Source organism: Vanessa cardui, chromosome 27 (genome assembly GCF_905220365.1).
Source record: "Vanessa cardui chromosome 27, ilVanCard2.1, whole genome shotgun sequence".
In the NCBI taxonomy this organism is placed as follows: Eukaryota; Metazoa; Arthropoda; class Insecta; order Lepidoptera; family Nymphalidae; genus Vanessa; species Vanessa cardui.
Genome location: NC_061149.1, coordinates 5,742,466 through 5,768,824, shown reverse-complemented (window position 1 = coordinate 5,768,824; position 26,359 = coordinate 5,742,466). Strand labels below are relative to the sequence as shown.

Here is a 26,359-nt window from a genome sequence, read left to right as displayed (position 1 = left end):
TATATTTAAGCAATTAATGTTATTAAATCTTATGTTAATAAATTGTAAATATACTGTCGAATAAATAATTAAACAAAATAGAATACAAATATAACAATTTCCTTTTGATTATTTGTTGCAAATCAATATGGCCGTTTCAATACCGGTGGGTTGGTAGCCCTGGCGAGTGAGATACAAAGTCTATATATTTTGCTCACGTACGTCCTGATTTACGTTTTCCAACGTTTCTATCGACACAGATGCGCTGAGCTGTCGCATAAATTCCCTCAAAGATGTAATCGTTCTCTTATAATCAGCCACGGCGGTGGAAGAAATATTATCCATTCCATACATCACCAAGACGCCAAATAATCAAACTCAAACTCAAATAACTTTATTCAACGTAGAAGCATTACACTTTCTTATTGATTGTCAAATTAAACACTGCCACCGGTCCGGAAAAGGAACGGAAGGAAGATAGAAACTCAGCGGGTCCTTTTTTATGGAATAGGTTCGCGGACGAGCATATGGGCCACCTGATGGTAAGTGGTCACGATCACTTACAGACAATGACGCTGTAAGATATATTAACTATTCCTTACATCGTCAATGCGCCACCAACCTTGGGAACTAAGATGCTATATCCCTTGTGCCTGTAGTTACACTGGCTCACTCACCCTTCAAACCGGAACACAACAATACTGCGTACTGTTGTTTAGCGGTAGAACATCTGATGAGTGGGTGGTACCTATCCAGGCGGGCTTGCACAAAGCCCTACCACCAAGTAAAAGTAAAAGCTTTGTTCGCGTTTGGCTTTGCGGAGTCGGAAATTTGGCGTCATAAGCTTATCCTTACTTCTAGTGCACATACAATTATAATTACTGGTGTAGATACTTCTAAAATTATTATCAGTGTTTCTTTACTAATATTTATAAAAACCTTCTTCTCGAATCACTCTATCTAATAAAAAAACCGCATCAAAATCCGTGGCGTAGTTTTCAAGATTTAAGCATATATAGAAAGTAGAAACATAGTGACAGAAAAATTGACTTTGTTTTATACTATGTAGTGATCAGCATTACACCCGTGCAAAGCCGGGGCGGGTCGCTAGTGATTTTATAATTAAGACTACACTGATCTTTCATGTCAGCTTCACAGTAATCACTTTACTATATAATATGTTTATTATACGCACAACAAAAAGCCATTACAATTATTGTTAATTGCAGATTTCTAAGGCGTTATGAGGCTATAAAGCATATGTCGGCAATTTCGAACATTTTGAATACATTATACAGTAAACGTATGCCTTGCATTTTATTTGATCGTTTATTTTATTACATTTTAATTGTAACTAGCTGTGCCCGCTACCATATACGCGTTTGAATTTAACAAAAAAAAAAATATTATCGTAGCCTAAGTTACTCCTTATTATATCAGTTATCTGCCAGTGAAAATCTCGTCAAAATCGGTCCAGCCGTTCCATAGTTTAGCCGAAACAAATAGACAGACAAAAATTGTAAAAAAATTTTATTTTGGTATATGTACCATGTATATACATACGCATTGAGAAAAAAGGGCTATTTTAATATTACAAACAGACACTCCAATTTTATTATTTGTTTAGATGTTGTATGAAGCACAATTGCGCTTATGAATACTTTGCCAATTCATTATTCTATTTCAAATATAGTTTAAATTGTTTACGAATTAAATCAACACACGGGCACAAATTATACGATATTGTCACGGAAACAGAGACATGAAAATATTTACTTTGATACGAAATCATGCCTATTTAAAGTTATTTATTTTTAAGTTATATTTCTTTATAGATAACTAGTAGGCACCTGCGGCTTTGCTCGCCTTTTAGGTTTGTCATATTGTTTGTCAACTGTTAGGCAAAAAGTAGCAAATGTCAATGATATTCTAATAAACAGATATGTTATACCCATACTAAACAACAGAAAAAAGTGTGCCGCGCCGGGGACCGATTATTTTACATTTCGTTACAAGTAAAAAGGATAGCTTGATAAAAACAATAAGTAAAAGTGATAACTAGATGTTTTAATTACGCAAAACGTATTACTACATAATTATGATGTATTATAACGTATTACTGGCATAATTATGACGAAAACAATTAAAGGAAAACGTCCCAATTGGGACGTTTTCTAGTCTTCACTTTTTGCGCGTTAATGACATATCTGTTTACAAGAACATCATTGAGCAAATGTCCTTTCTCGGAGTTCAAGTTTGCTTCATACCAAATTTCATAAAATTCGGTTTAGTGGTTTGATTGTGAAAGAGCGACTGACAGACAGATACACTGAGTTACATTCACATTTATGATATTATAATAAATATTTAAGACGGATGTGAAGTATAATTTTTACAGGATATAAGTAACAGCTACATTGCCCACTGCAAAGATAAGGCCTCCTCTTCCATTAATGAGAGGATTTGCAACATATTTCACCACGCTGTTCCAATGTGGGTTGGTGGAATGCACATAGGCAGAATTACGATGTAATTAGATACATGCAGGTTTCCTCACGATGTTTTTCTTCACCGCTGAGCACGAGATGAATTATAAAGACAAATAAATATTAGAAGCAAGCATACAACTTATTTTCTTTCGTTCTTTTCTTTCTTTTAAATTCGAAAAAAGTTTCTTTATACATATGTTACGTTATAAGTGCAAAAAGGATTCACTACAGCTACGACAGAATTGTTACTATTTTTTTAATCGAAACGGGAGATGGAATTAAACAAAAGTTTATATAACCTCATAATTGTCTTTTATATTTAATATTTTACAATGAGCTTAAACTAAGACATTTATAATGATAAAACATTAATTTCTATGAACACTTAAACCTTGCTACCACAAATATACATTTTTTTACAAAACAATACTTGCACAAAGAAATACAAACTTTTATGAATTGGATCTCTTTAAAAACTACATTTATTTACATTGAAACTTATTCTAAAATTAAATGTGATTGAAAATTGTGTGTTTTTCATTAATTTCAGATAAAACAGAATGTATTTAAAAAATATTGCACTAATTACATAATAATTATGACACTTTGGTTTCTTACTTATATTTTTACACTGGGGTTAGTTTTGACGTAACTATTTATTATCTATGGTATTATGTCAAATTATGCCGCGCTTCTAACCTTACAGATTAAAAATAAAATTATTTGTACACAATGGAATGAATAAAAATTTACAAATTGTCTTTTATAAATAGTTTAAAATATATTTTACGGTTTAATAGTAAACTCGCAAAATAATATTTGTAGGCTTATTTAATAGCATCTGATATTATATCATTAATAATAAAATATAATAGCTACTCTTTATAGGTTATATGTACGAAATACTACTTTTTACCCGACTGCCAAAGAAGGAGGGTAATGTTTTTCGAGTGTATGTAAGTATGTATGTATGTCTTTTCCTTTGTGACCTCCTGTAGCCTAAACGGCTTGATGGATTTTGATGTATGAGGTATCGTTAGATTTGTCTTGATTACGGGAGTGTCATAGGATACATTTTATCCTAAAAGTCCCACGGGATAAAGACATAATAATATTTTTTCTAAATTTCCCTTTAAAAAAATATGTATGCGGTATCATTAGATTCATTTCAATCACGGGAGTAATTAATATAGGATACGTTTTTTCTCAAAATTCCCACGGGAACATGTTAATTCTGCGTCAACGCAAAGTTTTACTCTTTTTTTAGTGTGCAGTCGGGTATTTTGTTTTTATTATTCTAAGTTTAATAAATTAACTTTTTTTTTTAAAAACGTATTTACATAATATACACAACAGCATAAACTCAAGTGACATTTGATCTGTATATGCGTTTCGATATTGCAAATTAAATTAAAAAAAATATTTTTCTTTTTAAACTGAACATGACGTAAAGGTACTTTATCATTGGGATATATAATTATACATCTCTACATATACCAATAAAATGTTTTTTTTTTTTTTTTATAAAATGTCTGGAGTTAAAATATATAAATATTTATGTATTAGTTGCTGACAATTGTATAAAATGATCGAATTACAGAATTTTGAAATCTTTTTTTTTAAATTGTAATAAATGTTAAGAATTGTAGAACGTTACACTTTAATAAATATTAAAAAGAAATTGAGCATTCAGACATGTTGAGCGTAAAAGTGAAATTAACTTCGTAATTTCTGTTTGTGAGTTTTTTATAGCTTTCCTAAATTATTTTGTATATTATTAATCAATTCTTAAAAATTAATTTTAGCTTATATAAAACCTTATTTGTCGACATTAATATTAAAGTTCTGGTATGATGGCCGGAGATTTGATTCAGTATTAACCGGGGATGGAGGTGTTGGTGGAATGTAGGGGTATCTTGGGTAAGGTGGGTACGGGTAGGGGTACCCTGAGGGTAACAGCTGTGGGTTGTGGAAGGGTGGCAGGAGTGCTGGGGATGGGTATCCGTAGGGTAATCCCACTGATGACGCCGCAGCTTGGAGTATAGACGCTGCGAATGCTGGATCGCTGTAAACAGCCGCGTAAGGCCAGGCTACTGCTATGCGCTGCCTCTTGTCTTTCATCCTACGGTTTTGGAACCATACCTGTTGACAAATAAAAAAACATTGTTAAAATTTAATCAATAGAAATATATATTTACTTATTTCTAGTCTTAATAATAGTATATAGTCTATCGGGGTACTTTACGAAACATTGTAGATAAAATACCTAATGATGTTTATTGCTAAATAATGAAATAAATTAAATTTATACTATTTTTAATTAAGGAAAACAAAGACATACTTAGTTAAAACTAAAACTTGATTGTAAAAACAAAAACGAGTATAACACGACGCTATAAAGAACCTAATAAAACTTGAATCTGGCAAACGTGTATCAATAAATACCTAATGCGTTATCACTCGATTTAATTTTCCGATCATTCTTACATTTACAACGGTTTAATTCACACTATATCGCTAATGACTTGTATATATCATATATTATAATAGTTATATATTAAAAAAACAGGCTCAGTAAAATTATATATGCAGAGGTTTGCTAAATTATGTATAATGTAAAGCGACGGAATTAATAGAGAAAAATAATAGATTTATTAACGACAATTTAACGCTTTTTGTCCGTGCTATATTTAAGACAATCGTACGGGTTCGTACGGGTACTGATACTATACTAAATATACTACATAATTTGTTTATTCACGATATCACATCAGAAACATCTAAAATGATCAGTGTTTCTTTATTATATTGTCCACGTTTTATATACAAAAATCTTTCTCATGATTTACTGTTCTTATTAAAAAACTCTATCAAAATCCGTTCAAACATCTAAGCCTATATAGGGGCAAAGAGCGGTAAGCATTAGCAACTTTGTTTTATACTATGTAATGATAATAATAAATATTTCAATGTTGCTAGACGAATAGAATATTTTTTCTGTGATTTATTTATGTTATATTAATACAGGTATACTTTCTTTAATACGTCATTATTAAAATAATAATCATAACTCATTTGACATTATAAAATAATACCTACTATTAACAAAGAATGATTTTCGTAAAGTCATTCACTTCACAAAATAAGTAGTAGATTTACGTACACATTTAACGTAACCTAATAAACATATCCACTTATAGCCGTTTATTTGAATGGCAAAAGACTTATTTTCACTTCTACATATGCTTTAAATAAAACAAACATTCACTGAACATTAATATTAAAAGCCATCTTGAAATCATTAAAACTGTTATGGTCGCTCAGACAACAAAGTGTACAAACAAAAACCCTTGGAAACCTTTAAAACGCCTTTTGTGTGTATGCAAAGAATGACGTGTTAATTGGCGGGAATTTTGCGAAGGATAGCACGCAAAATGGCGGATTTTATGTTGCATCATAGACGAGATTATTACTTTTTAAAATTAAGATTTAGCAAACGAACTTTTACATTAAACCTTTATTTATTATATTTGTTGATTAAATTAATTGATATTTAAATAGTATATTTTCAACACATTCCATTGAAACAAAATGTTATAATATACAAACTTTCTGAGTCTTTTATATCGTCTTAAAGCATCATCACAATAAACAAACATACGAAAAATTCATCTTTATAACACATCAAATGGTAGCCGCGGCTTAATTTAATAGTTTTTAATTGGTATAATCTCCCCATAAAACAGCTGCCCGACCATAGACATCCGATGAACTTTTCATGGAGCTATTTAATGTACTAACAATACGAATTGTGCTATACTGAGCCAGAATATCTTAATTTAATAAAAAATAATATGGATTAAATATCAATTTACGTTGCTCATAATATGTAAATCAATTATTAAACATAAAAATATTATAAAGACCATATTTGTGACTGAAATAAGATTATTAATAAAAAAATATTTTTATTATTTTTTAATTTACAGATGAAACAAAAAAATAATAAAATTAAAATATTCTCAAAAAATATTAGTTAACACTATCTCCAATTCTTTTCAAGCATTGTGGAGTCTATTTGTCTATAGTTATAATGATAACCTTTTTTTTAATCTCGAACGCTCTTTTCGGCATTAATGTTCATTAGCGTCGTACAGCTACTGAATAATTCGGTCGGTTTCTTTTATTAATGCACATCAACAAATTAGCGTGAATGTAAAATTCGAATGAGCCATAAACACGTTTTTTTTTACCGCCGGTTTTCTTTTTTTTACTGGAAGTGATAATTGACATTATGACTGGACAGGCTATGTTTACGGTGAATTTGAATTTAAATTGGCGTACGGTATTTGAATATGGAATTAATAATGTTTATTGGTTAGATAAAAGATATAGATTTTTTTTTTAAATCATGAATAAGTATTACTCATTTTAGAAAGATGTAAGTGATGATTTTTTTTATATATAACACCTCTTTAAACGTCTATATACGATTTGTCTTTGTAATTAAGATAATGGCGGCTAATTTAAAAATCGAATACGTTCTTTTTTATAAGGCCAAATTCAAATTGATCAGTTGTTTCACACGTTTGTATCGTGTTTCTGCGAATTAGCGGACCGCCATAAATTGTTCGTGATGGAAATTATTGGGGATCTAATTGAAGCATCATACTGTACTCGTAAAACACTAAATGCGCCTTCGTCTTAGACAAATAGTAACATAGGCTGTGGATACATTTATACAAGCTAAGTAAAGTTAAGTTAAAGTTAAAAAATAAAGTTGATCGGCCTTAGTATATGTGTATGTCATATATTTATTAACTGTGTAATCGTATAATTGTATTATTGTCAAATTGTCAAAAGAAATGCCATATCATATAAACTAACTAATGAGGTTATAAAAAAGAGGTTTAATTTTAAATAAATACAGATACTTAATACTCTTTCAAACTATTGATTTTAATGTTCCTAGTGCGTATCACTAAGTATTTAAGTAGTTTAAATAGGAAGTCTTTGATCATGTGTCACTTCCTTAGCTACTCCACATGATATCGACTTGTCATGAAGCTGTCATGTTACGAAAACGTCTGTCCGTTGTGATGTTATGAACAGAGCCTGTTTATTCGGGTCACGACGTGGGCGGGTGAAACTTCAGTTTCAAAATAACTTCATGTAGGCTTTACGTTTGATATGTGAAAATAATAATGAAAATGAACGTAGGAGCCGAGGTTGAATCTATTAGAATCGGATGAGACATAGTCATTCGTGGAAAATCTTACGTAAAAAAAAACAGTGTATAATTGTTTTGCTATAAAACGTTCGAATGACAATATTTCAAAATCATTCATAACAGCACCTACTCTACAAGAATTTACTTTGTCACTTCCGAAACGTCGTAAGTCGATGTACAATGATAAGCCGTTTTGAGTCTTTTTAATGCTATAATTATAATAATCAATATCGCGTGTTCTGAGAACTTTCGAGTTAGTAAGATTTTAAAAATAGAATTCGAATCGAAACGTCATTTCGATTGTGTGTTTAAGCCATAGACAAATTACCTTAATGGTGGACTCGGGTAACTGCAACTGCGCGGCTAGTTCGCATCGTCTCGGTCTGGAGACGTAGTTCTCTTTCATGAATTCCTTTTCGAGTCGCGCTAGCTGTTCCCTTGTGAATGCTGTGCGGTATCTCCTAAACAACGGAAACAATGCGTAAAATAAACATACAAATAAATAATATACAAATAAAGAATTAATTACAATGGAAGAAGTGTTACAACATTTAAATAAAATATTATATTTAATTTAAGAATAACTATGATATAAGTTTATTTATATATCATTTAAAGTTTATGACAGTTATATAAATAAAATCATCTTACCTTATATTTGGATCTGGGGCTGAATTGCTTGTGTTCATCGGTTCAGATTGCGGGCTCAATGACTCTGTAGAAAAAAAAATAAGAATAAGATACATTGATTGTCACTGTCATTGTTACAAGTAAAAAAGGGCACAGATAATAAATACACTAATTATTATATTACACATACGCAAAGGTATGTAGCTCGCTAGTCCTAGAACTCATGACTTGTAAGGTAAACTTGTAGTGAAATTCATTATATTTCTTAAATGTTTCAATTACTAAACGGAGTAACTAACAACTGAGTTAGATGCTAATTCAACTCTTATGAATATACTTCCCGAACGATATACTCCAGTTGTACCTTGATTTGAATGAGGTAGATATATAATTGAACAAAAAACAAATATAGTTTTAAATATACGTAATAAAAATGAACATTATTTATAATTAACAACAATTCAAGTATTGTACCGCTTAGTAAAACAGAATTAAACTTATCTCCTCAAAGTAGCTCTAAAGGGTTATAAGTACTACTCGAAGCGGCAACTTTCAATGGATTTATCTTAATTACTGTTTTGTCTAGACATCAGCTACTTGTACTAATACTTAATCCCCGCCCTAAGTAAATGGTTTAAGAATTTATCTCTTTAAACGAACTATATTTTTTTGCATTTTAATTAAACCTTTTTAAATTGTAATAGCTGAATAATTTTGTCCTTTGGCAGGATAAATTAAAAATTAATAAAATTTAGTTTATCCTTATTATATGTTTTCGATAAATCGTTTACGAGTTGATTATAAATGTTAATAAATTATAAGGTCTTGATTTATAGTTTTATTTTAATTTAAAACTTAATTTTTTTACATGGCAATTCAAAGTATTATCGTCAATAAGAAAGGTCATATACCGTAATAATAAAATCACACCAACTCTTAATTTTGATACAGAGATGTTTAAAACTAATTACCCCAAAGATTGACTTATCATAAAATCGCTTCGGAGGAACCAGTAGCCCGAGGTGTTAATTGTACACCCAGAGTTTCAAAAGGAGTACATTAACACAAAACAAACACAAATAAGCTATTGTATAATTAAATATTTTCCCATGCTTTCTGTTATAAGTATTTTACAAAGGCACCGAAGACAGGCGATCGTCGGCTTAATTTAGAAAAAAAAAAAACTACCAAAAACCGCCGACTTTACCGATCTGATTAGTCGTTGAAGTGGTTCTAAATTTAAAAAGGGCGCGCCGTTATTGACACTGGCCGTTGAATGCTTTCAAGTCACGTTTATTGTCTATGGACGTAATGGCGGCGTGATTAAGACGTTCGATTGTCATTTCCGGCGCTTCATGTGAGTACCGAGAGCTATTTAAATTCCACAATTCAACTTAACTTAATGCCAATTATAACTACATTATCTGGATAATTATTCTTATTGGCGTTCTACTACAAACTACTTACTACAAAGGTTTTATAATATTTGCTTAGGAGAGATAATATGTTACAAACATAAATATATATCTTGAAATTGTACCTAAATTTGTTAAGTATCTATGTTGGAATATATATGAGTAATCTTATTCACTGCAACTACGTAGGGATATTTTGATTTCCCAGTAACACATAGCTTATAAGTTGTTTAAAACGACTAACAGCTCTTCCATTTATATGTTACAATTTGAAGACGCTTTTTTGTCAAACACTACAGGCTATGGCAATACCATAGAGATGTAGTTATATGAACTAACATGATTATAGAATATTTATTGCGTGTAGTGCTCTTTTTTTAAACGTCTCAACCACTTGAAATATTCCCATGCTGGGTGGCGACAGATCACTTAAACAATTCGCAATAGTCTAGCCTAACTTCCTTTTTGTTGGTAACAGCATGAGACCTCTTTAGTCGGACCTCTTTGAACCAGCTGTATTGGCGTGTGTCTTTAAAAAAAAAACATGTCAGACAATTTCGAACGCTTCCTGAATTAGCTTCCGTTCCATTTTAAATGGATATTTTTATAACTGGCGACATGAGATGTGTTTTATTATTGGATTTTAAGTGAGCAATAAGTATCAGGCGAAGTGCATGACATTTTAATTGCTTAAAAAAACTAAGTGGGTCGTCATATATTTTATCTTTTAAAAGTTACAGACTATGCTTTATTAAAAAAAGGTTACATAGATATTTTTTTTTAAATTACTTCTGTCTTCGATCCAACTTAATAATGCCATATAAACACTAGTTGTCTTTCTGTAAATCATTTCGTAACCAAGCCGTAGTCATTGTTTCAACATATGCTAATTGACAGACAAACATAGGATCGTAAACTTAGAACATAAGGGTGATGACATACTAGAGATTTTTTAACGTTTCATTTATTAATGTCAAATTATTATTGCAGTATATACTTAATATGTTAAGGATAACTGTTTGTTTTAAGATGATTACCATATGGAGGTCAGTGGTAGACGGTAGTTAGCGAGATGGTAGGTATTTAATAGACGAACTATTTTCAAACTATAAAACCGGTTTGTACTGGTTTGGAATGTTTACACTAAACTGTGATTTTTTTAATCAATTAAAGTTGATAATATAATATAATAAACTGTTGACGACAATCGAAAACATTAAATTATATTTATACCTTGTATTTTTTTTAATACACCCTGACCCACTTAATCACAAACGAAATTTGCGCGAAATTCCACTCATAATCATTGTAATAAAGGTCATTTTCGCATAACGGCATTCAATACGAATCTAATAAGCACGATATTAAGATGTTACGAAATAATGTTTTTGTTTCATTATCGCTTTTCAATGAAGCTAATCATAACAGTTATATTGGAGATATTTACGTTCTTGAGAAATTTGGAACGTTGTAGACTACACGTTTTCAAAAGGGAAGGGGGCGTTTATAGGTAAACCTATAAACCTATTACTTTCGCTTATGAACAACAATAACAACAACAACAATAACAACAACAACAATCTGTAGGTAAATTAAGCTCATGAACAATCAGTGATTCTTGTCTGGGTTTGAACTCACAATAATCGGTTAAGACGCGTTCTGACCACTGGGCCATCCCATGTTTATAATTAAATAAATAAGCTATTATAACCCGGACGTATGAAAACGATGATGCCCACACATTCCGATCGCTTAATCGGCTAATCCGATTACCTTTATACTAAATGGCTAATTAATAGTGACACCGGTCAATTTGGATACCAAATAGCCCTTGTAATGGCCGTAAAGCGATTGCCATCCATTAACAATTGGAATTATCGAGAATAGCCATCGGCACCCTCCCGCACACGCACGCCACGCGTCATATATTGTTCTGTAATTGTAGCCATGTTTATTGTCTATGACACGGTGTAACCGTTACGGTTCATTTGAAATTAGAACGTTTATTTCTTTTTGATATTCGTTAAGATAACGTTTTGTCCATCTATACTAATATAATAATATTATGAATTAGAAAGTAACTCTGTCTGTCTGTTTGTTGCTCTTTCACGACCAAATCAATGAAACGAATTTGAAGAAATTTGGTATGAAGCAAACTTGAGCTTTGACAACTAGTAAATAATTATTTTTCGATGCGTTTTCTATATTAGGTATTGCGCTAACACAAACTTTTGATTAAAAACTTTTTGCTGTAAAACTACACGAAAATATTATGCCTTGTAAATATTGGGATAATAATAACTAATAAGAAATATAATTAAATTACAAAAATGGCTAGTTCACCCCAAGTATTAAAACAATTTAGCGAGAATGAAAGCAAAACATTTGCCGAGCAATTATCCAATGTAGAAGCAATTATACGGTGTCATCCCTCGGCAGGCTCCCCTAAACCAATTTTCATAATAAAATCCGTATCCACTAGTCGGCAACAATGTAATGAAGATAAATATCTCCATAGGGAGCAGAGTACGATAAAAACGAAATCAGTTTAAGCCCTATTGACAAGACATACTGCCTCGACATTGTGACGTGTAATTAAAAATCGACTTCTGTCAAATTTAGGCGGGAAATCCACCCACGCATTGACATTTTACTTTTTCTATAGGTCATAGACAATTCATGGACGATTGACTTTCGTTGAGGACAGCTGCGGTTTCGTGGTCAGTTTTATTGACCCTAATTGGTTTAAATGTATTTATAAATTAATTTCGCGACAGATAAATTGGAATTATTTGAAAGTTTTCGGCATTGAAATAAATTAAAAAGAAAATGTCGGCGGTGACTTGTCAAAAGTGACGTTTCTTCAATTGTTTTATTGCAATCGTTCTGAAATAGTTTGAAAGTGCAATTTAAGTATTTAGAATAATCCAAAGGATGCGACAGATCTTACGGGCACCTAACGGTAAAGATATTGACCAATAATAAATACGGCAAATAAAAATATAACAAAAGATAAAGCGGTTTCAGATACACCGTCGGTATCTCTCAAAGTCGTGTAAAAATCTCATAATTGCTTTACAACACAAATATACAAAAAAACACATATTGCGAACGTCTTTATGATAATGAATTTAAGGTCGAAAATCGTTTGAAAAGTGTATGCTTTCAAATTACCTGCGGAAATTTTGTTTACAAAACAGTTTATGGTTTAGTCTTGTGCGGGTTTTTGGTTGTGTCGAAGGTAGTGTTGTAATTAGGGATAACTGTTCTATGTTAATGGGATTTAGACTAGCAATGGTAATTGAGAAAAAAGTTTCTATATCTTTATTGCTGTGCCGACGTATGAAAATAAGCTTATAACAAACAGCCGCTCGTAATAAAATATTGAAACTGAGCAGTCATTATTATTATACACACTTATACAATTATAGTAAGTATAGATATATAAAATACAAGATTTAATATATTTTTACTAGAATATTTAAAATTTGAAAAATAGAAATTAACTCTCCGAAAATATATAGCCGATTTTAGAATGGAGCATGTTATTCCTTTGATAACCCGGCCAGTTAGTAAAGAACATATAAGATTTGAAACACATAATATGTATATTACACGTAATTAACATAGGATACGTTTGATTTTTTTTGTAAATGTAAAAAAGATGTTTATACCTTTAGTCTTGGGCGAAGAAGGCGGTGTATTTTGCATAATATCACTGTACACATGTCTCTTTGACATCATATCTGATGACAGATCTTTGAAATTGCGATCGATTGAAAATATCCCGAACGAATCCATTATAAAAAAAGAAAAAAAAACAAGGATTTAAAACACTGGCAGCTTAGCGTTGCGCGCTGAAAAAGTAAACTGTCACCGTCAATGTGTGCGTAGAACGCCTTAAGCTCTACACACACAAACAGCTTCAGTAAACCGTTCTCTATTCTCAAAGTGATAAGGACTTAAGTTGCTTACGTCAGAGCGTGGTTAACTCTACTAAAAATCCATAATTCGCTAGCCAATAACGCAGCTCGTTTCTCTCCCCACCGATGGGGCGGGGCCGGTATAATATATCTGTCCCTTTCACTCACGAGCTTTCACGTTATAAGCTTATTGCGCGTAAATGCTTTAAGCTCGCTACATACTGGTGTTTAAGGATTTCATTGATGTCTTTATGACATCTGATGCTTTCGTTGTAATTAATTAATTGTGAGGATTTTATTTATATGTAATGACTTTTTAAACAGTTTTTAAAGTATTATATAAGTACACTTTATTTTACTTTTTTAAATGCCTCTTTCAGACTTGATATACGTATATTATCTAGTGTGAACCAACCCTTACAATTTAATTTCGTTCATCTCATTTTAATCTCACAGCATCATCGGGCGTTATTACTCGACCGGAGTTATTAATACGTTACAACACCTCAGATAATTTGTTTTATTAACTGTTCTGCTTTGAGATAAAATCTATATTTCCAGATAACTTTGGTATTTACTTAACGCATATATTTGCGTTTAATATCGTGATTAACTAGCAAATATCACTGTTATGTTACAAAACTGTATACTTTAACTAGATTTGAGCATAGATTCACCCATGGGCATTGGTTCTGTAAGAAATATTGACAATACTTACATGGCCAAAGCGCCACTAACGTTGGGAACTAAAATGTTATGTCCCTTGTTCCTGTTACTGTTACTGATATTTTTAAACTGGTACCAAGTTATACAGAGTATTGTATTTGATAATAGAATATATTGTAATGCAATGAATAGAAAACAATGATAAATTTCAATTTTGTGCTTTTAAAAGATTTATAAGTTGACTTTCGTTAAATTTGAGCAAAATATTTAAATACTAAATAAATACAAAAAAACATTCAAGTTATTTGGTGAATAAAATAATTTTTACACTAATAAATTTGATAACACTGTTCGTTTCCAAATATTCAGAACAGTATTTCCAAATGACATTACTTGGAACTGTGAACTTGGAAGCAATAAAATTCGAAAAATTAAAACGAACCAGAAGCCATAAAAGAGAAATTTCTAACCAATATACATTGTTTACTGGCCACAATGCACCACTCCATAATTGAGCAAAGGACTGTGTACCAAACAAGAAAAAAAACTTATTGTTTATCCCTCCATATTGTCTATGCTGTGCTATTGTTTTGGCGGTAAATCTGACAGATATCACGCTGCGACAAAATGGCGGACACGTATTATCACGAAGCATAGTTGTTTAAACAAATTGCTACTGGATGGGACGTTAACTTATTGACAATTAAAGCGTGAATTTGTTTTGTAGTATTTCCGAAAACTATTTGCTGTGTAAACACTATAAAAAATTATGAATATAATATGACGATCTAAACAAATTGCCCAAACACATTCCTATATACAGAGATTAATAAAATCATGAGATTATGAAGTATATTTTGGGACTTCAAAGCATTCTTAGAATCAAATTATGTCTCAATTATACGAGTGTATTAATTATTGCAATTTATATAAATTGTTTTTGTTTTTTTTTTTTAATTATAATTATATTTCTACGGATAAAAATAATTTTGACATCTAAAATTACGTTTTTATAAAAGACTATTGTAGTAAGTACCTACTGTGTAGTGTATATGCCGCTATTATAGAAAGAAAATCTCTTACATATCTTTCTACTTGCACGCAAATCTACATAATAGCATTTAAAATACAATAAAACGAAATAATAAGCAATATTTATACAGGTTTCAAGTAAACAAAAATGAAAAAATCTGATGATACTGTGTTAAATGCTTAGAAAATAATTTCTGTAAATGCTATTTTGACGAGCTGAATTTTTAACCGGTCTTTCTAAGGTCCGTGATGTTTTATTTGCGAAATGGTAGAATTTCGACAATCAATAAGAAAGTGTAATATTTCTATAATGAATAAAGATTTTTGAATTTAGAATTTGAATATTGATCCGCCCTAAAACCATGTATCATAAAACCATTAAGAGTGCACGTAGCTTAAGTTACAAAGCGACGAATATTCTTGACATCTTCACCGTTATCGTAATATTTCGAAATTCAGACAAAACCTAAATACAGATAAAAAGTATAAAAACCTTTATACAGATAAAACCTCTTTCATGACTTTAAAGCCGTATGATATTCTGTTAAGTTCCTTTAATATGCAGCTATTATAGTTTTATTACATTACTAGCGACCCGCACTTCGCACGGGTGCAATACTGATAGCAAATATAGTGCGGAATTTGTTTATATACGACATAAGATTACATACTTCTAAAATTATCAGTGTTACTTTACTACATTGTCCATGTATTATATACAAAAACCTTCCTCTCGAATCACTCTATCTATTAAGAAAAAGGCATCAAAATCCGTTGCGTATTTTTAAAGATTTAAGCATACATAGGGATATATGGACAAAAAGCGACTTTATTTTATACTATGTAGTGATTAAGTTTATGCTAATGATAATGAAAAGCCTTCACAGGTATTTTATATCGATAAGTTAGCGAGGTTAGCAAAAATAAAATAAGGTCCGTTTATACGCGCCGGTAAAATTGGATTAACTATTTTATTCCAAGGCACTATAAAACATGATCTTCGACTAAAAGACAAAGAAAAAATATAGGAATGTTATTTTTTTTTATTAACATAATTATTGTTTAATGATATTTCAAATGAAAAATAATAAAAGTAACAATATTTATGTCGTTAAATTTAACGTACATAACTGTTAATTTTATTAACGTTACTTAAAAAGAACATCAAAGTTTATGGTCTATACCTTTATTTATATAATCTACGTTAAGTCTATGGACGTCGGCCCTTTGATGTTACAATACGCCGTCGTTAAGCATTCACCGCTATGTTTTAAAAAAAAATGACAAAAGAAATACAAAAAAAATTTACGTGCTATTAAATACATTATGTATTTTATAGACGAAAAACTGACAGGATACATTACATACATATATAATTGTATTAAACTAATATGATTGTATTTTTTAAATGTTGAAAAAGAGTAACTACTGATTTTCTTGCCGGTTCTTCTCGGTAGAATCTACTTTCCGAATCGGTGGTAGCTTCGCTTAGTTGTTAAATGACGATTCAAAAGTGCTTGTAAAAGCTCACTTGAATAAAGTTTATTTTGATTTTGATAGTTGGTACGTAAAGTTAGCCTACATTTAATAGAGTTCGAAATGCTTTTTTCACTAAGCGGTGAAAATGATTGTTAAAAAATAGTGATTATTGACTTAATGTCTACATATATATTTGACTATTTCTTTATGTTATTAATAAGTAATATAGTCTAATACCATAAAAATACCTTAGCTATAATGTTACGGTATTAATAAAACAGTTTAAAATCCTAAATTGAATATTAATTAAATAAATTAAAGACCCTTAAAAAGTAAAGTACTTTAAGTAAAGTCTTTTGTTTATGAAATTTTCTCAATAATAGTCTATGTATAAACACTTAACTAAATACAGTTAGGTTACGAATTAGCCAAACCCTGTTCAAATTTTACAAAGGAAATGGGAATCTTACCATGTTGCCTATCATCAGCGCCGTCGCTATCAACTTCGCTCCTCACACTTCCAGGGCTCGCCCTCTTCAAGTCCTCACCCCCTTGACCTTCTGGATACCCACTACCGATAACTCTCTTGTCATACGACATGAAAAACGGAAAATTCGGTACACGATTCTGTTGGAAATAGTAACCCATTTTCCCCTCCCTCAGTTTTAAATCTTCGTCTTCTGAGTGATCGTTATTAAAATCACCAATCGTATTCTCAATATCGATTTCCGGCGAACGACGGTCGTTCAGTCCGACAATCGATTCGATCGAGAAATTCTTGGGCGGTATCTTTGTCTGCATCTTGTTTATTTCCGATTCCATCACTCGATATATCGATTCTCCCAATCACTACACGCACTGGCCACTAACACAGTTTGTATTTCGAACGTCCGTATCTGACAGATCCCTGATGAGTTTTGTGGAATCTGTAGAGATTGTGAATAACCACGCCTTCTAGTGGGGGAGTTGACTAAAGAAATAACGCTACAATTCATTTTAACCCTCATTGCTCTTGCAATAGAGTACGTTTCTAAATGACATCATGTTTGTATAGACGTTGAAAAAAAATACTTCAAAACAATTTCAACCTTAAATTACGGGTCGTAAAGTCGATTTTATTTGTATATAATAAAGCAATATAATTGCACGTAATCTGTTGCGGTTTCCATTGAAAAAAATGAGACCGTTTTTATACTAAGACTTCATTATACTGTATCGTCTTTTTACATACGACAATCTATCGATGACACTTTTTTTTTAATAATGGTTGTATAATTCGTATTGCCTTTACAAACATGTCAAACCAAAAAGGTTTTTATGGACATGAATAAAAAAAAATACTTTTAGATCTTGACAAAAATATTAAGTAAAAAGTTTTAAATTATTGTGTTTGTACAAAGATTTTACTTCCAACTATTATAAATGATATGCGAAGGTAGCAAGCTCTAACAAAGTTAGTGAGTTTCTAATAAATATGTATTTATGGTACCATGTAGTACTTATTCAGTGTTTAATTAAAACTAATTTCATTGTCATTTAATTATATCAGCCAAGATGGCCCAGAGGTTAGAACCCGCGTATCTTAACCGATGTTCAAACCCAGGCAAGCACCACTATATATATATATATATATATATATATATATATATATATATATATATATATATATATATATATATATGTGCTTAATTTGTGTTTATAATTCATCTCGTGCATATGTCTATTTTTCACCGAAATTCTGCCACATGTAAATTCCACCAACCTGCATTGGAACAGCGTGGTGGAAATTTTAATTATATCAATTATAAAACGGGGTGCAATTAATTTATTTGTTAATTGTAATTGTTTTTGAAGTATTTTTTTTATGACAAAATTACAATCGCTTTTTTATTTATTCTAAGTAATATACGAAGAGTAATTTGCGCTTTTATTGTAAAACGATATTTAACATAGGTAGTTTGTTTTCCTGCGTTAGAGTAACTTCTTTTTTTATATGTCTACATCATTTGATTGAAAAGGTCAATGACAAAATAAATTCAAATCAATCCAATTATATCTTAAAAGGTAAAAACATTGACCATTACTCTATTTAGCTTTATATATAAATATATAAAACATTTTTAAGAAAATCATATGTACAAATTAAATCAAATCAAAATACTAAGTGTATTTTGATTTGATTTAATTTACACATTCAAGTAGGCCTTTACGAGCACTTTTGAATCGCCATTTAACAACTGTATTATGTGATGCTACCACCGGTTCGAAAAGTAGCTACTACCTAGAAGAACCGGAAAGAAACTTAGTACCTAGTTAATCTTTTTTAACATTTAAAAACCCAGTCTTAGTATTTAAAAACCCACAATTATGTATGCCAGTATTAATTTTACAGTTCACGTTTTTTATTGTCTGTATAATTGTATTGAATAATATGCCTTGTGTACCATTATTTTTTTACAAATGATGTGAATTTATGATAATGCCAAGTTTAAAATGTCCGCGGAATGTGTCCCTCAATAATCAGATACCTTTCAATGGACGAAACTAATAAAATCACCATACTTTTTAATTAATGTCAATACGTCACAGATAAAACATGGCCGGCCTAATTAACACGTCACCGGCTCTATAAACGGGACTTTATTAGACGTTGAAAATGCTGCGTCTTAATTTTCTCCATGTCTATAATTACGTAGAAAATATTTTGTTTTTTTTTTAATATTATTACACAAAAAGTTTTCATATGAAATATTTAATTACTAGCTCTCCGGCTTCGCACGGGTGCAATACTGATACTAAAAATTGTACAGAGTTTGTATCAGTGTTTATTTACTGTATTGTCCATGATAATATAAAAAACTTCCTTTCGAATCATTCTGTCTATAAAAAAAGGCATCAAAATCCCTTGCGTAATTTCAAAAATCTAAGCATACGTAGGGACAGACAAAGTAAGCGACTTTGTTTTATACTATAACCGACATCAAATATTTACACAAACTAAATTATTAATACAAACCAGTTAGACAGTTTTGAAAATCGTTAGCTGAATTTGCTATTCTGGAATTACTCATATATTGGAGTTAACAAAACTCTTCATGATAAATTTTCGAATAATAACAATCTTATAACAAATATGAGACATACATCCACTTTTAGATACGAGTAATAAATGATAAGCGTGTTACGGAAGAAAACGTACCGTGTAGGGTGAGCATTATTGTCTGTACTAATAAAAGACTTTTCCCCCTGAGGAATAAATAAAACTAACCTTTTATTATATAACATCCCACTATGTAATTATTATATTCATCTTATAATTTATTTATTTTATTTTTATAGGTTACTAGTTATCAGCCTCGTTTTCGCTCGCGTTGAGAGCGAAAAGAGGTTGAGTTTATATATGTGTTAGGCAAAAAAGTAGCCGTTTCTTTGAGTTCAAGTTTGCTTCACCCAAATTTTTTTCAAATGTCAGCGGTTAGGTCGTGACTGAGCGACGGACAGATATACAGACAGACAGAGTTAAATTCACATTTTTAATATAGTAAAGACTTTTTCGTGTTTAAAATTGTATATTCCTAAATGTACAGAAATAAAAATAAAAAAAAAAACATTAAAAAAGAGACAATTTTATTCGTTCGTCTTAGAGAAGGTTTTAGTGTATAAAATAAATATAATAACTGCCTTTAAACTATAAACGTGACAAGCGTAAAATTAATACTAAATAATTCTAATATATTAATTATTTTAATAAAATAATAGCTGACATGGCCCAGTGGTTAGAACACATGCATCTTAACTGATGATTTCGGGTTTAAACCCAGGCACCACTGAATACTCATGTGCTTAATTTGTATTTATAATTCATCTCGTGCTGAACCTGCATCAGGTGACGGAACCTGCATGTGTCTAATTTCATAGAAATTCTGCCACATGTGTATCCCACATTCCTGCATTAGAACAGCGTGAATATTCTTCCGAACCATCTCCTCAAAAGGGACAAGAGGTCTTAGCCCAGCAGTGGGAAATTTACAGGCTGCAGTTGAATATATTAAAATAAATACATTTGAGTTTATTATTCATCTCACTGGTGAAGAAAAACATCGTGTGTCTAATTTAAAAAAAGAAATCTGCTACATACTAATCCAGGCGTATTGAACTAACATGGTAGAATAAGTATCAAAAATTTTCCTAAAAGGGTCAGGATTTAAGCCCTGGAGACATTTAAAGGCTGTCACTTTATAAATAACACCCCTTCGCTTTCTCTGGGAGAAGAAAATGAATATAAGTTTTTTCATAATATCAGTTTCTAGATGGGATAAATTGACCTGCAAGAAAGCTAGTATCTGATTTGCTGTATGTGGAAACCAACTTCACTTGATACGCTATTTTGATAGAAGTTTCCTTTGGCTATGTATAATTTTGCATGTCTGGCTGATGTACATATCTCACATTTAGCAATTGTCTGCTGTTTGTTTTTAATTTTATATAATCGATTTCTTTGTATGTACTTTTTTTAACGTGTATTTTAAATTAAAAACTGTTTATTCCGTGAAGCATTAGGTACACTTACTTAAATTCAACCCAAAAACTACCTTACATAGACATTAGACTTATAGATTTTCCTTATATATTTTGCTAATTTATATAATCAATGCAAAAAGATTATAATTGAAATGAATATGAATACAATATTATATAATAAATAAAAGAACCCAAAAAGATAAATGTCAGTTATACTCAAAGGCGAGGACGTTTTAAAACGTCACCATTCTTACCCATGTGTTTTTTTTTTTATCTTTGAGTAATAAAAAAATAAGAATATCTAATTGCATTCATACAATTGCTGATCTAGAGCTCAGTACTTAACAACATATACTAAAACAATACTTTTAAAGACTAACGGGCTGCAAGGCAAAACCTCAAAAGCAATTTCAATTATGCACATTTTAAAGCCAGTGGCGACAATTTACAAACACAAAAAAGAATCATTAAAAAAAATAAAAAGAAACTATGTAACAGAAAAATAGTCTTCATAATATAAAAATTGCCTTAATATAGAACATAGTAATTTCATCGTACGCAATCATAGCTGCTATATTGAACTGACCAACAATAAAACAATCAGAGAACACATCAAATATGACAGCGAATATAAGTCAAGATTACGCTGGAACGGTTTAAATATCCCTTATAATAATATGCCATGAAAAATATATTCATTCGATCAAGATATCGACGCAATAAATGATAAGGGATGCTGGGGGAAATGGTATATTGCTATAGAGTGACCATGATTTGTGTTTGTTGGCAGGAGAGTCCTGTTATTATTGTGAAGCTTCATTATCATTTTTGTATTTTTTACATGACTCAGACCTCGTATAAAAACTATCAATACCGATACGGGGCTTATTAGACCCGTAACGTTTAAAAAAGGAGACTCATACGAGGCGCATTAGACCTCGCTCCGCATTGAACCAATGGCTAATGTTTTATATATAATGTTTTTGATGGAAAAACACCACACTTGTAACATGTTATTAATTATTACATACCAGATAGGAAAAAAAAGCGAATGATTTTCTAGTAATAGTTATATAAATGTAAATTTACTTCTTAATTTACCCCACCTATCCGTCTCTTCAAAAACTTATTATGAATGGACTGTAGTGACCACTTACCATCAATAATATATGCTGGTATTTTTATGTATAATATAACTACAGCTCATTTAGAATGGCGCTATAAGAAATATTAACCATTCCTTACATCGTCAATTAGCCGCTTATATTGATTCAGACGTTATGTCCCTTGTGCCCGTTGGCTGTCATTGGCTCAATCACCTTTCAAGCTGGAACACGTGAAAACTTTGTTCTAAGGCTTCTAGACGGCCGAGCATAGTACCCTACCACTAAGTAAAATAATTATTCCTATCTAATCAAAATATGGATCATGAGCTGAGATGGCCCAGTGGTTAGAACGCGTGTATCTTCATCGATGATTGCGGGTTCAAATCCACGCAAGCACCACTATATGTATGTGTGATTAATTTGTGTTTATAATTCATCTCGTGCTCGGCGGTGAAGGAAAACATCGTAAGGAAACCTGCATGTGTCTAATTTCATCGAAATTCTGCCACATGTGCATTCCACCAATCCGCTTTGGAACAGCCTGGTGGAATACATTCCAAACCCTCTCCTTAGTGGAAGAGGAGCCTTATCAGCGGGATATTTACAGGCTGTTACTTTACTACTTTACTTTACTTTATAGATCATTCATGTAATTAATCCTTTACTCAATATGATGTAGGTACTCTATGTATAACTCAAAGAAACAATATTTCGTCAGAAACGTTTCAACGAAACGTTACACACAAAACGCTGCAAACGATTTCGAAATTTCAGTCGCAAAAACCTATCTCCCATTAGCGCTGTATATAAATCGCTTGAAATCCCAACGCACACAAAGAAACGAAATAAAATCAACGTTATAAAACACAAGCAAAGCAAAAATACAATAAAGACAGTCCAATTATAGCGATTCAGCGACTAATGAAAAATACACCCAATGAATATTAAGGGTAAACAGACGCGTCACTCTATTATTTAGCGGAGATACGACGTGAGGTATTGCTTCAAACGCCTCCTTATAACGTACGACATTCTTATTTCAAATTAAAATATTCGTATTCTTTTTTTTTTAATTTGGTTTTTATTTGTGTTAAAGGACACAGATTTTACAGCCAAAGTCACGTGCGACAAATTGTTTATAACAGTTCTAAGTTATAATCTGTCAGAATTATGTATTTTTATATATATAAGTTAGAGAAATAGTTATTTTTTTATTTAATTGATTAGTACAAGACGTTCTAATTTTTGGAACTAGGATTTAGGGATGTATGCAATATTATTACATTAACTTTTGCTAACACAATATTTATCATTTATTAAACATTTATGGTTAGAACGAGTACATCTTAACCGATGATTGCTAGTTCAAACCCAGCCAAGCACCACTGAATTTTCATGTGCTTAATTTGTGTTTATAATTCATCTCGTGCTCAGGGGTGAAGGAAAACATCGTGAGGAAACCTGCATGTGTCTAATTACAAAGAAATTCTGCAACATATGAATTTACCGACCTGCATTGGAGCAGCGTGGTGGAATATACCGTCAAAGAGAGAAGCCTTAGACCAGCAGTGGGATATTATCTAATCGATTGCGCTTAATTTAATATAATAACAAATATCGTACGACACATCGTATAAACTAAACAACACCACGTTTGTAATTTTGGGGTGCATAATATAGAAAAGTATAGAGATGGCACTCGCTCCATCTTAATTTCGTATGTAATGAGGAAAGCTGTATTGTTTTTAATGGTCCGCGCTATCTAGCCGTTATAAAGGCATGGTCTAGTTATTTTATCCTTTTTTTTTAACCAGAAGTGTAATGGCGTCACAAATAATGAAAGCTTTGTACATTGTCTTGTAAATCATTGTTCTTTGCAAACAAACGCATGACTAACAGTAGCGAGTGATTCGATACGGTACTGACTGTGGATAATGTTATTTATGTTTTCATTTTAAATCTATTGATGTTTGTACAAAATTCGCTTTATTACCGTAAACTTGGCGACTAGCCTTTCTTTTATTACCAATATAAAAAATACAGATAAAACATATTGGTTGGATGTAATGTCTTCTCTAAAAGTTCATAATGCTCGCGGAAAATCAGATAATTGTACCAAAATTGCATTTTCATTCAGCCAAATAATGTCCGTGTTCACTTATCCGGTCCAAAACTGAAACGTATAAATTGGACGTGAAAACTCTTTCGTTACGACCTTTTCGATTCGACCCGCATGGCGGTTACGACATTTTAAATTAACGCAATAAAGAACGCGGCGCGAGCAATTTGTTTTGGCCAATCGTGAGCTGAGTTGTTTTTTTAAATCAGCCAATGGGTGCGGAGTAAGAAAGCCCGTTTCGTTCCTTTATTTCGTCCGGAGACTCCCTGACCCTCCGAATAAGGTTGCTCGGGAAAGCGTTCAGTGTATTTTCGCCCGTACTGTATTGTATAATCAGCCATCATGGAAGCCGAGGGCGATTCATGAGCGGTTTCAGAACGCGAAAAAGCTTAGCTCGCCTGATATTTTCCTGCGTGCTCGAAAGAGAGGGATTGATGTGTTCGTATATGCGGGACAGAGACGGCAATGTATGGTAGTTACGACGTTTCGAACATTCGTGTCGGTGAAGCAATTTTCTGCCTTTTATTCATCGCACAGCGCGAGCTGTAACACTACTATGTTGCTTAAGAATATTTATTTTGTAGCTAAATTGTTATTATTGTATGTTATAAAAATAATCGACAGCAATAACTTGTTCATTGTAATTGCGTTTAATAATCATATATTTTTTTATATTCTCGTAACAATGAATGTCCAGTATGAATATGTATAATTTGTAGGCAAATGGTCAATTTCTGTCGTTGGCCACTATGTTCTTTTCGGTATTATAATATTTCTTCTTTATCTTGGTCAGATATTTGTTCTAACATAACATGGAATTAAGATTGTATAGTCGCATATTATTTTATTTTGTATAATAAATTGTTATGTAACGTTAATTTAACGACTGCACTAGTCAAAGATCTAATATTGCAAATGAGAAAGTAATTATGTCTGTGTGTTTGTATGTTGTTATAAAATGAAGTCCTTCCGCGTCTGTGTGCGATAAACTCAAAAACCTCTAAACGGATTTTGATACGGTTTTCAATAATGGATAGATTCATGAGGAAGTTTTAATCTTTGCAAAGACAATCAGATGTCAGGTGACTGTATAGTAAACACAGAGCCTAATATTACGCAAATATTAATAATTGCAAGCTGTGCCCGCTTGTACGCGTTTGATTATAACAAAAAAAATATTATTGTAGCCTAAGTTACTTCCTATTATATCAGTTATCTGCCGGTGAAGTCCCGTCAAAATCGGTTCAGCCGTTCCAGAGATTAGCCGAAACAAACAGACAGACAGACAAATGAAAATTGTGCAAATGTTATTTTGGTATGTGCCGTGCATTAAGCAAAAAAGGACTATTTTACTATTGCAGGTATTACAAACAGACTCTTCAATTTTATTACATGTATATAGATTAGACTTTTAATGATTTTTCTGGTCTGTGTCCATTACGTTTACTTATTTAAAATTCATACAAAAATTAATTGAACTTGCAATAAAAAAAAAAAAAAAAATTATCAATAAAATAATTCACAAGTTTTTCGTTCGAAAAATTCAAGTAGTAGCGCCGTTTAATAGCATAATATCATAAAACAATCCTGCAGTTTCAGAACGTTGAACGGACAATGATAGCAGTTTATCCGCGGCGGGAAACAATTCTAAATGACGTTAATTTTGGCGCGGATTTCAGCCATTTTAGTTACACGGCAAAATGGCCGACCTAATTTGTTTTTCAGCGGTATACACTGTTTTCATTACAGTGGTATTATTCCGTTGTTTAT

General features: G+C 31.5%; 1 protein-coding gene across 1 annotated transcript; it reads right to left on the bottom strand.

Annotated features, from left to right (window-relative positions):
• Positions 1 to 4,128: 4,128 nt before the first annotated feature.
• On the bottom strand, positions 4,129 to 17,679 carry LOC124541201 (segmentation protein even-skipped-like). The gene is made up of 4 exons (XM_047119071.1): positions 17,314 to 17,679; positions 8,350 to 8,413; positions 8,027 to 8,159; positions 4,129 to 4,610 (listed from the first exon to the last, which is right to left on the bottom strand). The coding sequence occupies exons 1-4, from the start codon at positions 17,663 to 17,665 to the stop codon at positions 4,287 to 4,289; spliced, it is 873 nt and encodes a 290-aa protein (XP_046975027.1). The 5' UTR covers positions 17,666 to 17,679; the 3' UTR covers positions 4,129 to 4,286.
• Positions 17,680 to 26,359: the final 8,680 nt, after the last annotated feature.